Below are 13,814 nucleotides of genomic sequence, written 5' to 3'. Positions count from 1 at the left end.
GCTAGTATTACTTTACAATGAAATAATACAGTGGAAGATCCTTGCTTGTTTTACAAACCCATTCTCACCCTTGCTAAGATAAATCTCAAAGAATAATAATTTCTGCTGGGCAAATTTAGTGATATCGTTTTAACAGGAGCCTTTAAGAAGTAATACATGATTGAAAGGGAGGCAGTGATGGTGAAATTTCAGGCAGCTGGGAATGAGATTTCTGAGACCAGGTATACACCCTATGCTGCCTTCATCATTCCACAGGTCGGGCCTTTTGTGGCCCAACAGACAGACAGTGAGGAAATGCAATCTTTTAGCGGCTGCAGCACATATTCTTGTGAAAGAGGAACTAGAGTTAATCTTGCCCCAAACATTAGCTCAGAGAAGGCGGACGTGGCCATCCCGAGTGTGGGCCATGAGTCCTGGCCTCCTATGTCTGAATCCTCTCATCCCTTAGAAGAAACAAGGGAAAAAAACTGAAAAAAAAATTAAAAAAAAAAGAAACAAGTGCCCTTCACAGGACTTTACAAAGACCTTTCCATGAAGGAGGATTTGACAGGTACGAAGATCCCAGCTACAGCTCATGGTCTCTGGATGGCCCAACTTCATGTCCAACCACAGTTACTCACCGGTCCATCATTATTACTGCTGCACCTTCTCTCATAAACTCCTGGCCTAGGCAAACAGGTATCCCCACTAGCATTGCAACAAAGGTTGTTTTAGGGTGTAGTGTGCCGTATTATTGAGCTTCCTTAGTGGCTCAGATGGTAAAGAATCTGCCTGCAATGCAGGAGATCAGGTTTGATACCTGGGTTGGGAAGATCCCCTGGAGAAAGGAATGGTGACCCACTCCAGTACTCTTGCCTGAAGAATTTCATGGACAGAGGACCCCTGCAGAGCTTGGCGCCCTTGACCATGTTTTTATCCCCTCCCTTTACAGGCCCCCTCTCATACTAAGCACCTTCATACTAGAGACTGGAGACCGGACAACTGCATGGGAGACAGACTAATAATTACATGAAAAATGCAAATAAAAGTTAATACAGTATGCCTGAGTATCACTGTATGGAAGGATGCAGAACAAGGGGAACCAGAGTGTATCAGAGCAAATGAGGGACCAGGTTGCTGCTAAGCTTAAGAGGGAGGGAGACTAAGAGACTAACAGTTTTTAAAAAGGAAGTGAGGGCGGCATTTTACTGATAGTTACAAAAGTCAAGCAAATTCAAAGGCTACATGGGCTTTTTAATTTCATTATCTCTAGTCTGGATTATCTGCAGGTCTGCTGGGCTCTAACGTGCCTAAAGCAACTGCCAGAGTATTCATGACAGAAATGAGGGCTGTGACTTCTAAATGCTCTTAAGCCTTAATCTCATTTGGTTTTCTTTCAAGTATCTAATGATCACAGAAGTCTTTATCAGGACTCAGTGGGGGTGGGGCAGCGCCTCTGCTTTCTGCAGAGCGAAGGAACTAGCCAGGATTGCTTTCTCAGGCAACACCTCACCAAGCAAAGATCCTCCATCTCCTTCTAGGATACTCTCGGTGGGGTTTCTAGCTGCTGGCCTGCTATTCAGGGCTGAAGAGGAGGGAGGGCCGGGCCAGCCAGCCTCCAGAGCATATGTTCTCATTAGAGTCAAGATATCACAGGCAGAGCCGGCCTGAGAACTAAGAGGCAGTTCCCAGCTCTATAGTAAATGCACTTGGGGAATCTCAGGAGCTCACGGCTCACAGAACCCTATTTTTCATATGTAAAGTGAGTATGGGCTTCAGGATCTCCGAAGTCCTTCTGGGCCGGATACCTTAGCTCTCAAAAAGGCCACAGATCTGTGAGTTACAAACTAGAGCTGATTTATGTGAATTTTGACTACCAGGTAACACATTGAGTTCTGATTATAGAATTGATCATAATTACATACATTTGTGCTAAACCTAAAATAATTTTCTTTGCACTTCTTAAAAATATTCCTCCAAAGACAAAACAGGTTAAAATGCATTTTACTTAATCCCTCTTCTTCTCTACCTTGGAGAACAATTTCAAGGCTTAAGGAGGCAACTCAAGAACTGTGCTCATTCTGAGAAGATGGTACTTCAGGAAGAAGCACATGAGACTGTGAGAAAGAGACAAATGAATTCTTTCACACATATTTTGAAGTACAGAAGCTGAAAAAGTATGCAATTTTTAAGGACACTGAAAGTTTTTTGGACTTGGCAGGAACATGAGAAAATCAGAGTTGACGGCAGCACAGTAAAATCCTAGCTGTCTGGAAAGATCATCCTGAACTGGAAATGTACCCTTTAAGCAAACCTACTCGGAACTGTTTTTGATAACTTTTTGAAACATCATTACCCACCTTCCTGATGCATTAAACAGTATCTGAAACAATGTAATATTGGCTTGATGGCTTCAGGTAGCGACTGCTAACAGTAATAACAGCAAGCACCACTGATTACACACTCCCTGTGCTTTATAATAATGTGTGCTAAGTCACTTCAGTCACGTCTGACGCTCTGTAACCCCATGGACTCTCCAGGCTCCGCTGTCCATGGGGCTTCCCAGTCAAGAGTACTAGAGTGGGTTGCCATTTCCTACTCCAGAGGATCTTCCTGACCCAGGGATCGAACCCGGGTCTCTAATGTCTCCTGCACGGGCAGGTGAGTTCTTCACCACTGATGTCACCTTGGCAAAACCCATGTATAATAATAGTACCATTTTAAGTGCTTTGTGTGGACGCCCACATTTAAGCTTTCTGATCCATGAAAGCACGTACTTAATTATTACTGCCATTTTACAAATAAGAAAACTGAAGCTCTGACAGATTAAGCAACTTGCTTAAGGTCACAACAACTAGTACAGGGTAAAAGCCAGATTCAGGCCCAACTTCTCTGACTCCAAAACTAGCCCTTCTCACCACACCATGTTGCTACAAATGAATGTAGCAGGGGCAGGTAAAAGCATCCAGAGACTCTCCAGGACCTTCTTGGGTGAAGAGAATTGTGTGCTCCTATAACAAAGAGACCCCAGATTGATGCTTTTTAAATGTATGTCTACTTTTTGTTTTTTTAAGGTAAGTATAGTTAATGTGCAAAATTATATAAGTTACAAGTGAACAATATAGTGATTCACAATTTTTAAAGGTTATACTCCATGTATTGTTATTATAAAATGTTGGTTATATACCTCATGTTACACAATATCTCCTTGCAGCTTATTTCATACCTAATAGTTTGCATCTCTTAATTCCCTATCCCTAGATTTCCCCCTCCCCCTTCCCTCTCATCACTGGTAACCACTAGTTTGTTCTCTATACCTGCGAGCCTGCTTCATTTTTGTCATACTCATGAATCCCACAGATAAGTGCTACTATTAAATATATGTCTACTTTTAAAAATATATACTCCTTCAGGGAATGGCATGATATATTGAAAGCGATGAAAGGGAAGAACCTACAACCAAGAATACTCTACCCAGCAAGACTCTGATTCAGATCTGATGGGGAAATCAAAAGCTTTTACAGACAAGCGAAAGCTAAGAGAATTCAGCATCACCAAACCAGCTTTACAATGAATGCTAAAGGGACTTCTCTAGGCAGGAAACACAGAGAAGGAAAAGACCTACAGAAAATAAACCCCAAACAATTAATAAAATGCTAACAGGATCATACATATTGATAATTACCTTAAATGTAAATGGATTAAATGTACCAACCAAAAGACACAGACTGGCTGGATAGATGAACCCCACAAATTGTATGAAATTATTTTATATTGTTAGGTTAATCATGTTTCCATTATGGCTTGCAACTGTAATTATCTTTTTTTTTTTTTTGGTCTGGTTATTGATTGTGAAAACTGATAAACATCTTTTACTACTGTGATTATGTAACTATTATTCATTTAATACCACTGTATCATGACTGTGTGCTCAGCTGCTCACTCACGTCCCACTTTTTGTGACTCTATGAACGGTAGCCTGCCAGCCTCCTCTGTCCATGGAATTTTCCAGGCAAGAACACTGGAGCAGGTTGCCATTTCCTCCTCCAGGAGATCTTCCTGACTCAGGGATCGAACCCACATCTCTTGCATCTTCTGCATTGGCAGGCAGATTCTTTATCACCAGCAACGCCCAGGAAGCCCATATCAACAGAAAACAGTAACATTCTATATTACCAAAACTACCATTTAAGAGAAAAACCTGTAATTGCTTTTTAAATCCAGATGCACATTAGAATTATCTTGGAATATTTTGAAAAATACAAATGCACAGGTATTCTTTTTTCTTCAAAGCTCCAGACCTGATTCTAATGAGCAGCCATGTTTAAAACTACAGGACTATATGATTATCTTTTAGTTCTATCTAGTTTGTTTCATTTTTTTCTATTTCACATTCAGTGCTCCTATTTTATGTTTTCCAATTTCTCTCTTTTTTTTTGTTATTCTTTCTCAAGCCTTTATCAAGTGTAACAGAAAAGCTTTTGTATACATATATGTATATAAATAGCATGTACAATATACTTATTTTAGAAAACTATGAATTTTTGCCATGTGAAAAAATTTACATTTTCATTCTACTTGTTTGACTATGAACAGAGTGCTAGATTTCTAATTTATATTCTTTGATATAGTTCCATTTATTCTGGCAGCTAGTATCATTGCTAACAGTCTAGAAAGCTTATTATCTTGGTGATTTTTTAAAAAAAATTTTTCTGAATGAGGCTTGAAACTTCTAATCCAATTCTGAGAATATAAATACTATGTTGCAAAAAGAAAAAAACCAGGAAAGTAACATGTGATATAGTATTACTGTATCATATTGTATTATAAAGTGAAGATTTTGTTCAAATTTCAAAAATTTTATGTTAGTGTCCATTATTTGTTTTCATACCTTATACAAGATTTCATACTGCATTTAGTTGCATTGAGCAGCTTCAGCTGCATACAACAAATTCTGATAACTTCTCTTTTCATTTTTATTCTGTCACAAATATTTTCTAATTTCCCTTGTTATGGTTTCTTTGATACACTTATTTAAAAATAGACATTTAATTTCCAAATACATGGGTTTTTTAAGTATTTCTTATATTAATTTTTCATTTTGATATTAATTTCTCATTTAAATCCTTTTTCTCTGCAATCACCGCCTTCATTTTTTCAATCTTATAACTTTACTGAAGCTTCAATGGCTAAGTAAAGATCACTTTTGGTAACTCTCACATTGCACATGAAAATAGGTGGGTTATTTTCAAATATCTTTTGATACTGATTTCTAACATAATTCCATAGTGATAAGAGAACAGACTATATGATTTCAATATCTTTAGACCATGAAATTTTTGCATCTTGTTTTATGTCCCTGGATATGTCCCAGTGTCTCCAGGTTTATAGTCTATGGGAACTAGAATAGAATTTGTACCCTGTTGTGTGAAAATTATATAAATCTTAATTACGTTGAATTGATTCATAGTGCTTTTTCAGGTCTACTATATCCCTCTAATTTTCTGTCTATCCATTCTATTAATTTTTGAGAGTTTGGTACTGAAACTCCAACTAAAAATCTTAATTTATCTATTTTTAAAAATAATTATAATACATAGTGGAACTATATATAATTGCTCTTTATTTTCCAAGTCTCCTGTAAATGTGTTATCCTCCTTTCACAATTTAGAAAAGAAAAAATATACTTCTTCAGGTTAACTTTCAATTCTTCTGTTGTGCATTGTGCAATGTCTAAAGAGCACCTACATTTACGGTTTGAAAGAACTCTCCCACGCTGTTACACCCCTTTCCTCTTTTTTTTTTAAAATTCTCCCCCAGGTCTCTTTGTAAAGAATGCCCAATTGAGTAACTGTTAATGCCTCTGTTCCCCTGCAGGGATCTTCATAAGGAGAAAAAGATGTCATCAGATTTCCCAAGATGGTTTTAAAAGGAAGAGGCCTTCTTAACCATGTCCCTAGTAAGATCTTTTTTTAAATTACAATAGTTAATGGTAATTCATATGAGACTAAAGTTATAATACTGCAGGATTGTACATGTTTTTCAGTTACTTGACATTAGTGTCTGCAAATAATGAATATGAGAGTCAATTTATACACCTCCTTGATATTTTACTTAGGAGGCAAGTCATGTCCGGATAATGAGCAACATTCACCCAGGATTGTACTTCCATGCTCAACGCTACCACTAACTAGCAAAATGATTTTCAGGGCAATCTTTGTATCTCAGCTGCCTTTATTGTAACTATCTCTAAAGTCTCATTCAGATAGAATATTTTATGGCTTAGAGAACATGGGAAAGATTGAAGGCAGGAGGAGAAGGGCATGACAGAAGATGAGATGGTTGGATGGCATCACTGACTCGATGGACATGAGTTTGAGCAAGTCTCCGGGAGTTGGTGATGGACAGGGAAGCCTGGCATGCTGCAGTCCATGGGATTGCAAATAGTCTGATACAACTGAATGACTGAACTGAACTGCATGTTTACTTTTAAAAATCAGAGTTATTTTTATAGCATTTTTTGGTAATAGGAAAAAATTTGGCAGACTTGTTTAAAGGACCTTTAAACATATTTAGTAGTAAAGGGTGGGGGACTAAAGGTAGCTCAATTATTTAACACTACACAAGACATTAGACAAAGAACATTGAGGGAAAAGTCAAGACTTAGCTTCCCCAAAGAAAGAATCTCTTTCTTAAAATACCAAACACTGGCTTGTCCTTTATCATTTCTGTCTCCTTAGGGTAAATGCAAGTCATGGTATCCACGGAGCCCAGCAGAGGGGCTACTCCTATTGTGACCAACCAAAACTCACCTTTGACAAACACATTTTTGTGGTTTTGCAGGTTATAAAGGACTTAAAAGGCCACAGGTTCTCTACTGGGTTATGAGATACAAGGGTCCTATGCAGTGCTGATCTACCCATGTATATATTACCCTCATCACTCACACTGACCTGTTGGGTTTCCTCCTGTCTGACCTTTAGACCCATGCTTTAATCTCGCCCTGATAATGAATTTGTATTACCATAGCTTATTATATAATTTAATACAAATAAGTTAACTAAGCTGCTGAAGTCCAACAAATTCACTCATCCAAAGACACTTTTTACAAACGTGAATCATCAGCACAAATTTCTCAAAGTGGTTTATTAGCTCACCTAAGAAATAAAGATGCATTTACTGGAAAATGCATTTTTTTTAACCTCTTTTCCACAGAATTAACTAGGTTCTAGATTCTATATAGAGCTCCTTTATATGATTAAGTTACCCAGTAAGAGAAAAATACTCCTCCCAAACAAATTATCAATAGCTTACAGAAAATTAAGCTGAGCATAACTGATTATCCATTAACAATCTTTTCCTGCTTTTGTACATATATTAATGTTCAACACTCAGCACCTATTCTAATACTTACACTGCTGAGATCTTAATTTATTCATTTACTTGTTAAAGAAATTTTTACAAATGCTCCATGACCTACCTGCTCTGAGGAAGGTTCTAAGAGTGGGGAAATCTTGCATTTGTTCCTGTTCAATGTCTGGTGTGTTTCAGAACTTGGTGAGTTGAACAGGCAAGGTAACCCAAGGGCATCCAAGCTCCTTCAGAGTCAGGTCTTCAAATTGTGGCCTTTATTAATTTGCAAGTATTATTTTCCACACTACTACTCATACGAATAAGTTTCCAAATAAAAATGTCTTGTTTTAATATGTCAAGGTAGATTATGCCTATGTCTGATTTTTAATAAAAGTTAATTGTCAGTAGTTAACATAAATTACAGACTCATGAACAACCTAAGGCTAGTTTGTCAGGCATAAAAATATATCTTCACCATTAGCTATCAATATGAAAATTTTCTTTCAACTTATAATTATGTAGCAGTTCTGGAATTAAAAACTAAGCCCTGTTTTGAGAAACGTAGAGAAGAAAACTGTGACCCAACAGTTAACTGGTCCTAAAACCGTACTTGATAGACCCAAACCTGGCTGTCAGCCTCCCCACTCCCATCCCATTTAGACTGGTGGGGGTTCCAATCTAAGAAGTGAGGGATCACATTGATAGTTTGACCGTCTTCAGGCCCTATTACTCAGAGACCCTCCCCATAATTACACAAAACTGGGGGGAAAAGTTCATACTCTAAATTAGGATTAAGGCTCTAATTCTAAAGGACAGTGTAGATGCTTTGGGTAGATTCCCCCTAAAAGCTTCCTGATTTTTTAAAAATGTTGGGGTAGAAAAAGAAATTCCTATTTTTCTAAAAATTCCATGGTGCTCTTTCACTTCTGTGTTTCATTTGCTTTTTAAAGTTAAGGGCAACTTGAGCACAATTTTAAAAAGATCAGCCTCGTGGGAATACATACTATGTGTGTATTATAAATGTCACAGAAGTCCCGAAGTTGATTTATTTATGAAGTTTTCATGGGGTGGGGGGCTGTCTTAATTTCAATTTTAAGTTTTATGACAAATATTTACTATCCTTCCAGTCAGTATTCTAGAAAGCATGTAGCTAGCACCTTTTGTGAAGGGTGCTAGGCAATAAACATCCTATTTGAAATTAAAGACTGTTTCCCCTTAACACAAATTTTAAAAAAATTTACCACAATACCAGTAACACAACTGTGTTGGCAATATAAGAAAAGACCACTGGCTGTTTTTAAACCAAATTTACAAAATGAAAGTTTGGCTCAGAAATTATAGTCCAAACTCCCAATATGTTAGAAGACTTGCTTATATCAATACTTTCTAAATTTTGCCTATAACACTGTTAGTACCTCCAGGTGTGATAGAGAACCTAAGTAAATAAAAAGAACTAGAAAAAACAGGAACAATAAAAATCAAGATCAAGGCGAAGATCCATTGGTTCATGACAAGGCATACATGGTACCTGAAACTGAATCTAAATGTATCAAGCTGAAGTCCATTTATAATGGGCAACCACTCTTCCCTCTCTAAAACTGAATGTTTACAGCACAGTTTCATAATAGCATGAGTTAACTTTTTTTTTTTGGTTTACAAAGGAACACATCTGCCTGAACTAATCTGATGAAAAACCATAATCCATTTCTTCCCATTAGTCTTTGACTAAATACTGAAGCTAATCATGCTGGTTTTCTACCCCCACCCCATCCCCACCGGCCTTGGTTCTCACCACAACATGAAATTTTAAAGAATCCATTTAGTTCCACCACTTTATGCAAGACTGGGCAGTTTCAAAACATGTAGGTACAAAGATGTTAGTATCACACTGATACAGAAGGCTATATAAATTTCCTTTACATGGTTAATTAAGACCTTTTGATCTACAGACAAAGATAACGGTAGATCTAATAGCAACAGATACGTGACAAACACATACTGTTCATATTCTGTCCTCAATTGACTGCTACTGTCCCAGTGCTTCTGGTCTAAATGCACTTTTACTCAGTCCTAATCAGTACCAATAGCTTTTTCACATCCATGGATCTATAATATTTAAAATAACATCCTGGGACAACTGTGATCTGCACTAACTGTCAGTTCACAGGAATTCAGAGGCATGAAACGTGAATTACATTGCTTCAAACTTAAGGAAAACATAAGCAGATACAGATTTGGGGCTAATTTATCTATGGGTTTTGGTGGGATATTTTCAAGCAGGCTGAGAGATGAAAAGGAGAGGGAGATGATTGGTGAAAGCAGAGCTTTTTTCCACCTTCCTGGAGAGTGGAGAAGAGTGTCATGGAGAAGGAAGACTGCTAGACAGAAGTTGTCACAGGGAATACAATCCACTTCCCCAAGTCTGGGAAGGTTCTATGCCTGAGGAAGGGTCTCATAGTACAAAGGCTGATGGGCTACAGCGCAGGAGGGATGACTGAAGGCACTCTGCCTAGCGTAAACTGCAAGGACCCAAGTCCACCTTAACTTGCTCAGTTACAGCTTAACCAAATTTATCTGGTCGTCATATTAAAATCACAAATTCTACAATGATCAAGCTACCTCCAATCTGCAGCCACTTAGCTAAGTACCTCTTCACAACCTCAAAACTTTTATGCTCTGAAAAGGGGGTGGGGGTGGGGGAATCAGGAAGCTTCCTTTCCTGAGTACCTGGTCCAATGTCAAAACACAGCATTTATTTTCAAACACTGTGACACTTAAAAAGAAAAAAGAAAATTCATCGTGTATTTCAGAAATTCAAAATTTGGGATAACATGCTTTAATATGGTTCCTACAGTTGTTGCATTGTGCAAAAATCTAGAATGGTATAGTTTCACAGGGAAGAGTAGCTGAGAAAGGAGGCTTGTCCACAGACAGCCTGGTGACAAGAAGTCTGGGCTTCAAGTCCTGACTCAGTCACTAACTGATTCTGGGGCTCTGGGCCCTTCAATGTTCATTTTTAAAACGACAGTCTGAAATGATTTTGAAGGTCCTCTTCAGCTTCAAGCTAAGCACAAACTGATCAGATGTTTCAAGTTCCAACGGAAAATTACAGGAAAGAAATTATGAAAGACTTAACAAAGTCCATGTTTGCCCGAGATTAAGTCTGTCATCATTGTGCTGCTGTGGAGGAAAACCTGTTGCATCACATGGAATACTCTTTTTCTAGCTACACGAGAAATTCAAAACGCAGTAGTCTGGCTTTTTGCATTTTTTTTTTTTCATTTTGTGAAAAGTAAACAACCGTGTGCTCCCTATGATAACAAGTTCTCAAGTTTCACCTTTATAGTCTGTAAGTACACACAGGATGCCACCTGGCGGAATGGGGCCACGTGACTGAACGCGGGCTGGGCTGGCTTGCTGTTGAAACATTTCTGTGATGCGTGATTGATGCTTTGCGTTTACATTCAAGCTTCATTCCAAACCCACCTCCAAGCTTTAGTAGAAGGCTGTTTGGGACCTTCACTGTTGCTGTGTTCAGGGACGATTAACCACGTATTGGCCAGTGGAAGAGGAAGTCTGCACAGGATCTGCCCATGTATTTAATACCTACTTCGTGTGGCTTATGCTCACTCGAGCATGCAAGTTAAAAACAACGGGATTCAACCTCAGATCCTAATTGGTCACATCTACTTGGACAATAAAAGGGAAGTCAGAGAGCCTCTGACACTGCATCTGGTTTAAGTGGAAAACCTCCCTGTCTCCCCACACTAATGTCACAGACCTGCCCTCCCCCGCCCCCAGCACTGTAATATCACACGGTTAAGAGTTTCAAAGGTCTGTCATTTTTCCCAGAAAAACACCGCGGGTCTGGAGGGATTCTAGCTGGGTGCACTCACCTCTTTGATCTTTTCCCTTTTCTCGCGGATGGCGGCGTCGGCGGGTTCCCGGTCAATCTCCCCGATTGTATTCTGGGGTGCTAAGTACACGGGGGGCAACCTTCTGAACCCCGCCCTGTTACTCAGCTGGTCCTGGGCCACCTTCTCCTTCTCCATCAGGATGTCTCTCTGGATCTCCTCGGGCAGCTTCTGCAGGGTCTCCTTGGCTTCCCTCAGAGCCCGCTCGTGGTTTTCGCGGATCCTGGCCAAGTTGTCCTCTAGGGAGGCCGCGGGGTCCCCCGGAGCGTCCTCCTCGCCGCGCCGGGCGCGCCCCTCCGCCGCGTCCTCGGCGCGCGCCCCGGGTCCGGGCTTGTGGTCGGCGGCCGGCTGCAGGGCGGGGCTGGAGTGGAACAGGACCCCGCTGAGCAGCTTGGAAGAGTCGGGCAGGAAGAAGATCGCCCCGAAGCAGAGCGTGATGAAGGCGCTGAACACCAACAGCAGCACGAACTTCTCCGTCAGGCGGAAGGCGGCGGGGCCCGACCCCTTCCTGCCGCTGCTGCCGCCGCCGCCGCCTCCGAGCCCCCCGCCCAGGCCGCCGCCCGCCGGACTACTGAAGAGCGGCAACAGGCCCCCCACAGGCATCGCGCCCGCCGCCCCGGCCGCCGGGTCGCCCGCTGTCCAGTGGCCTCGCGCCGCGCCGCTCAGCAGCCAAACTTCGCCGCCGCCGGGCGTCAGCGGCCGCGGGGCTGCGTCCTGGGCATCCAGGCCGCCTAAACCCCCCGCCCGGGCTGCAGGTATCCCCCGGGGAGACAACTCCCCTCAGAGTCTTCTCCCCGAGGCGGCTCCTTTGGCAAACGACGCGCGCGCGACAGACCTCTCGCTGCAGCCCCTGCGGGGAGAGAAACAGTAAAAACACAGTAATTAACCAGGATGGTGATAAAGTTTCCACCGGTCTCCACCCTCAGACGACCGCGAGAGCCGCCAGGAGAGCTCCCCCGGCACGGAGTCCGGAGTCCGGCTGCCGGCACCGCCCTCGGAACCCACGCTTTGGACTTAGGGGTGAAGTTGGCGGGTCTCGGGGGTGGGGTGTCCCGCGCGCACCTGGAGCGGGGCCGTGCGCGGTCACCTCCTTGCAGAGGGCAGCGCGGGAGAGGCGCCGCAGGGGTGGCGGTGGGGGGTTCGTCAACTTCGCCCGCTCCTCATCCCGAAGCTGGGACCAGCTGTCTCTCCGCTTCCCAGGTGGCGTCTGAGCGTGCCTCCCCGCAGCCCCGAGCACCGCGCGGCTGGGCTAGCGCGCCGACCCGCGGGCGAGTCGGAGCGAGCAGGGCAGCGCGACACCCTCCGCCGCGGCCCCGCGAGCACTAACACCACTGCCGGTCTCGGGGCGGTCGGAAACGAGGGCGGTGACGCGGCCGGAGAGTGACGGCGCGGCCGGGCCAATCACGCGCCGCACAGGGCCCCCCGGGGGGCGGGACCGAGGCAGGGAGGGGGGCCGTGCCGGGAGGGGAGTTTACGGGAAGCGCAGCCTCGTGGGGGCCCGGCCGGGGGCGGGGAGGTAGCCGGGGCCCCTGAGGCACTAGGCGGGCGGGAGAGGCGGCGGGAATCCGGGCAGTCTGACCCTCCGTGGCGGCCAGGGGCCGGAGGCGGCGGGCGGGACCCGGGGTCCGGGACTTTATCCTGGTCCGGCCTCGGGCCCGGGTCCCAGAGGGTGGCTGGTCTCGAGTTGCGGGGGAGGCGCCTGGGCTGATGCAGGACCTCCCTGCTGCCCCCTCGGACCTGAGCCTGGCCGTGCGGGGCCCGCTCCAGGAGCGTCGAGAAGGACGGGGTCTTGCCTAGAATCGCCAGATCTCTGTGAAGCGTGGTTACTCTTCTTTACCCAAAGCAGGGATTCCCCCAGTGCTCGGTAGCAGTTAACACAAAAGTCCCTTGATGAGAGGCTGTGATTTGGAGAGCTCTTGAGCTCAGCTTTTGAGCTCTTTGGTCGAACATCCTTTCACCTAAGAGGCTTAATGGTTTTGTGGTTGCTCCGAAGTCTTCGACTGAATCCTCTCCCTCTTAAAAAAAAAAAGTGGTGTAGCTCCCCCACCCACTCCCACTTTCAAAATTCACCTACCTCATACAAGTTGGTCATATTTTCCACTTAAAGAAGAAGTTTTATGCTGCCATAGCTTCAAGTAATAAATTTCAACGTTGTTGAAATTGACTTGGATTTGACTACTTCCAGGGAAATAAGGACTTGGTCCAACAGAGATTGTCTTCTAGACAGCATTATTTTGCAAAATGTGTTTGTAATTCCCCTGTTGCTCTGCAAATAAAGGATTATCAGAGAGGAGAAAGTTGACTGATTTCCCATTTTCCACTTCTGAAAGCTGGTTTATATAGCAGGCTTACCTTCTATCCTGCATGCTTCTCTAGAAAGGTGATTTTAGATCTATTTCTGTTTGTTGTCTTTAGAAAAAAGGAAACAGCTGACACCTTTCAGGAAGGTGTCCACAGCGTAGTTGTTCTCAGGATTTAGACTGTGTGAGAAAATCTAAAATTAAATTTAAAAATCCTTATTACAGATTTCATTTTAGTATTCATTTGAACCATCATTACAGTATTTGT

The 13,814-nt window shown here is 42.8% G+C and overlaps 1 protein-coding gene across 1 annotated transcript in view; it reads right to left on the bottom strand.

Annotated features, from left to right (window-relative positions):
* Positions 1–12,591, bottom strand: part of MAN1A1 (mannosidase alpha class 1A member 1) — a 167,453-nt gene extending 154,862 nt beyond the window's left edge. Inside the window, exons 1-2 of the mRNA XM_043889861.1 lie at positions 12,309–12,591; positions 11,229–12,096 (exon numbers count right to left, since the gene is read on the bottom strand). Coding sequence (XP_043745796.1) covers positions 11,229–11,849 — 621 coding nt within the window. The 5' untranslated portion in view covers positions 11,850–12,096; positions 12,309–12,591. The remainder of the gene's footprint in view (positions 1–11,228; positions 12,097–12,308) is intronic.
* Positions 12,592–13,814: the final 1,223 nt, after the last annotated feature.

The sequence above is a fragment of the Cervus elaphus genome, chromosome 28 (genome assembly GCF_910594005.1).
Source record: "Cervus elaphus chromosome 28, mCerEla1.1, whole genome shotgun sequence".
NCBI lineage: Eukaryota > Metazoa > Chordata > Mammalia > Artiodactyla > Cervidae > Cervus > Cervus elaphus.
The sequence above is the reverse complement of the archived record's forward strand: the minus strand, read 5'-3'. Positions and strand labels throughout refer to the sequence as shown.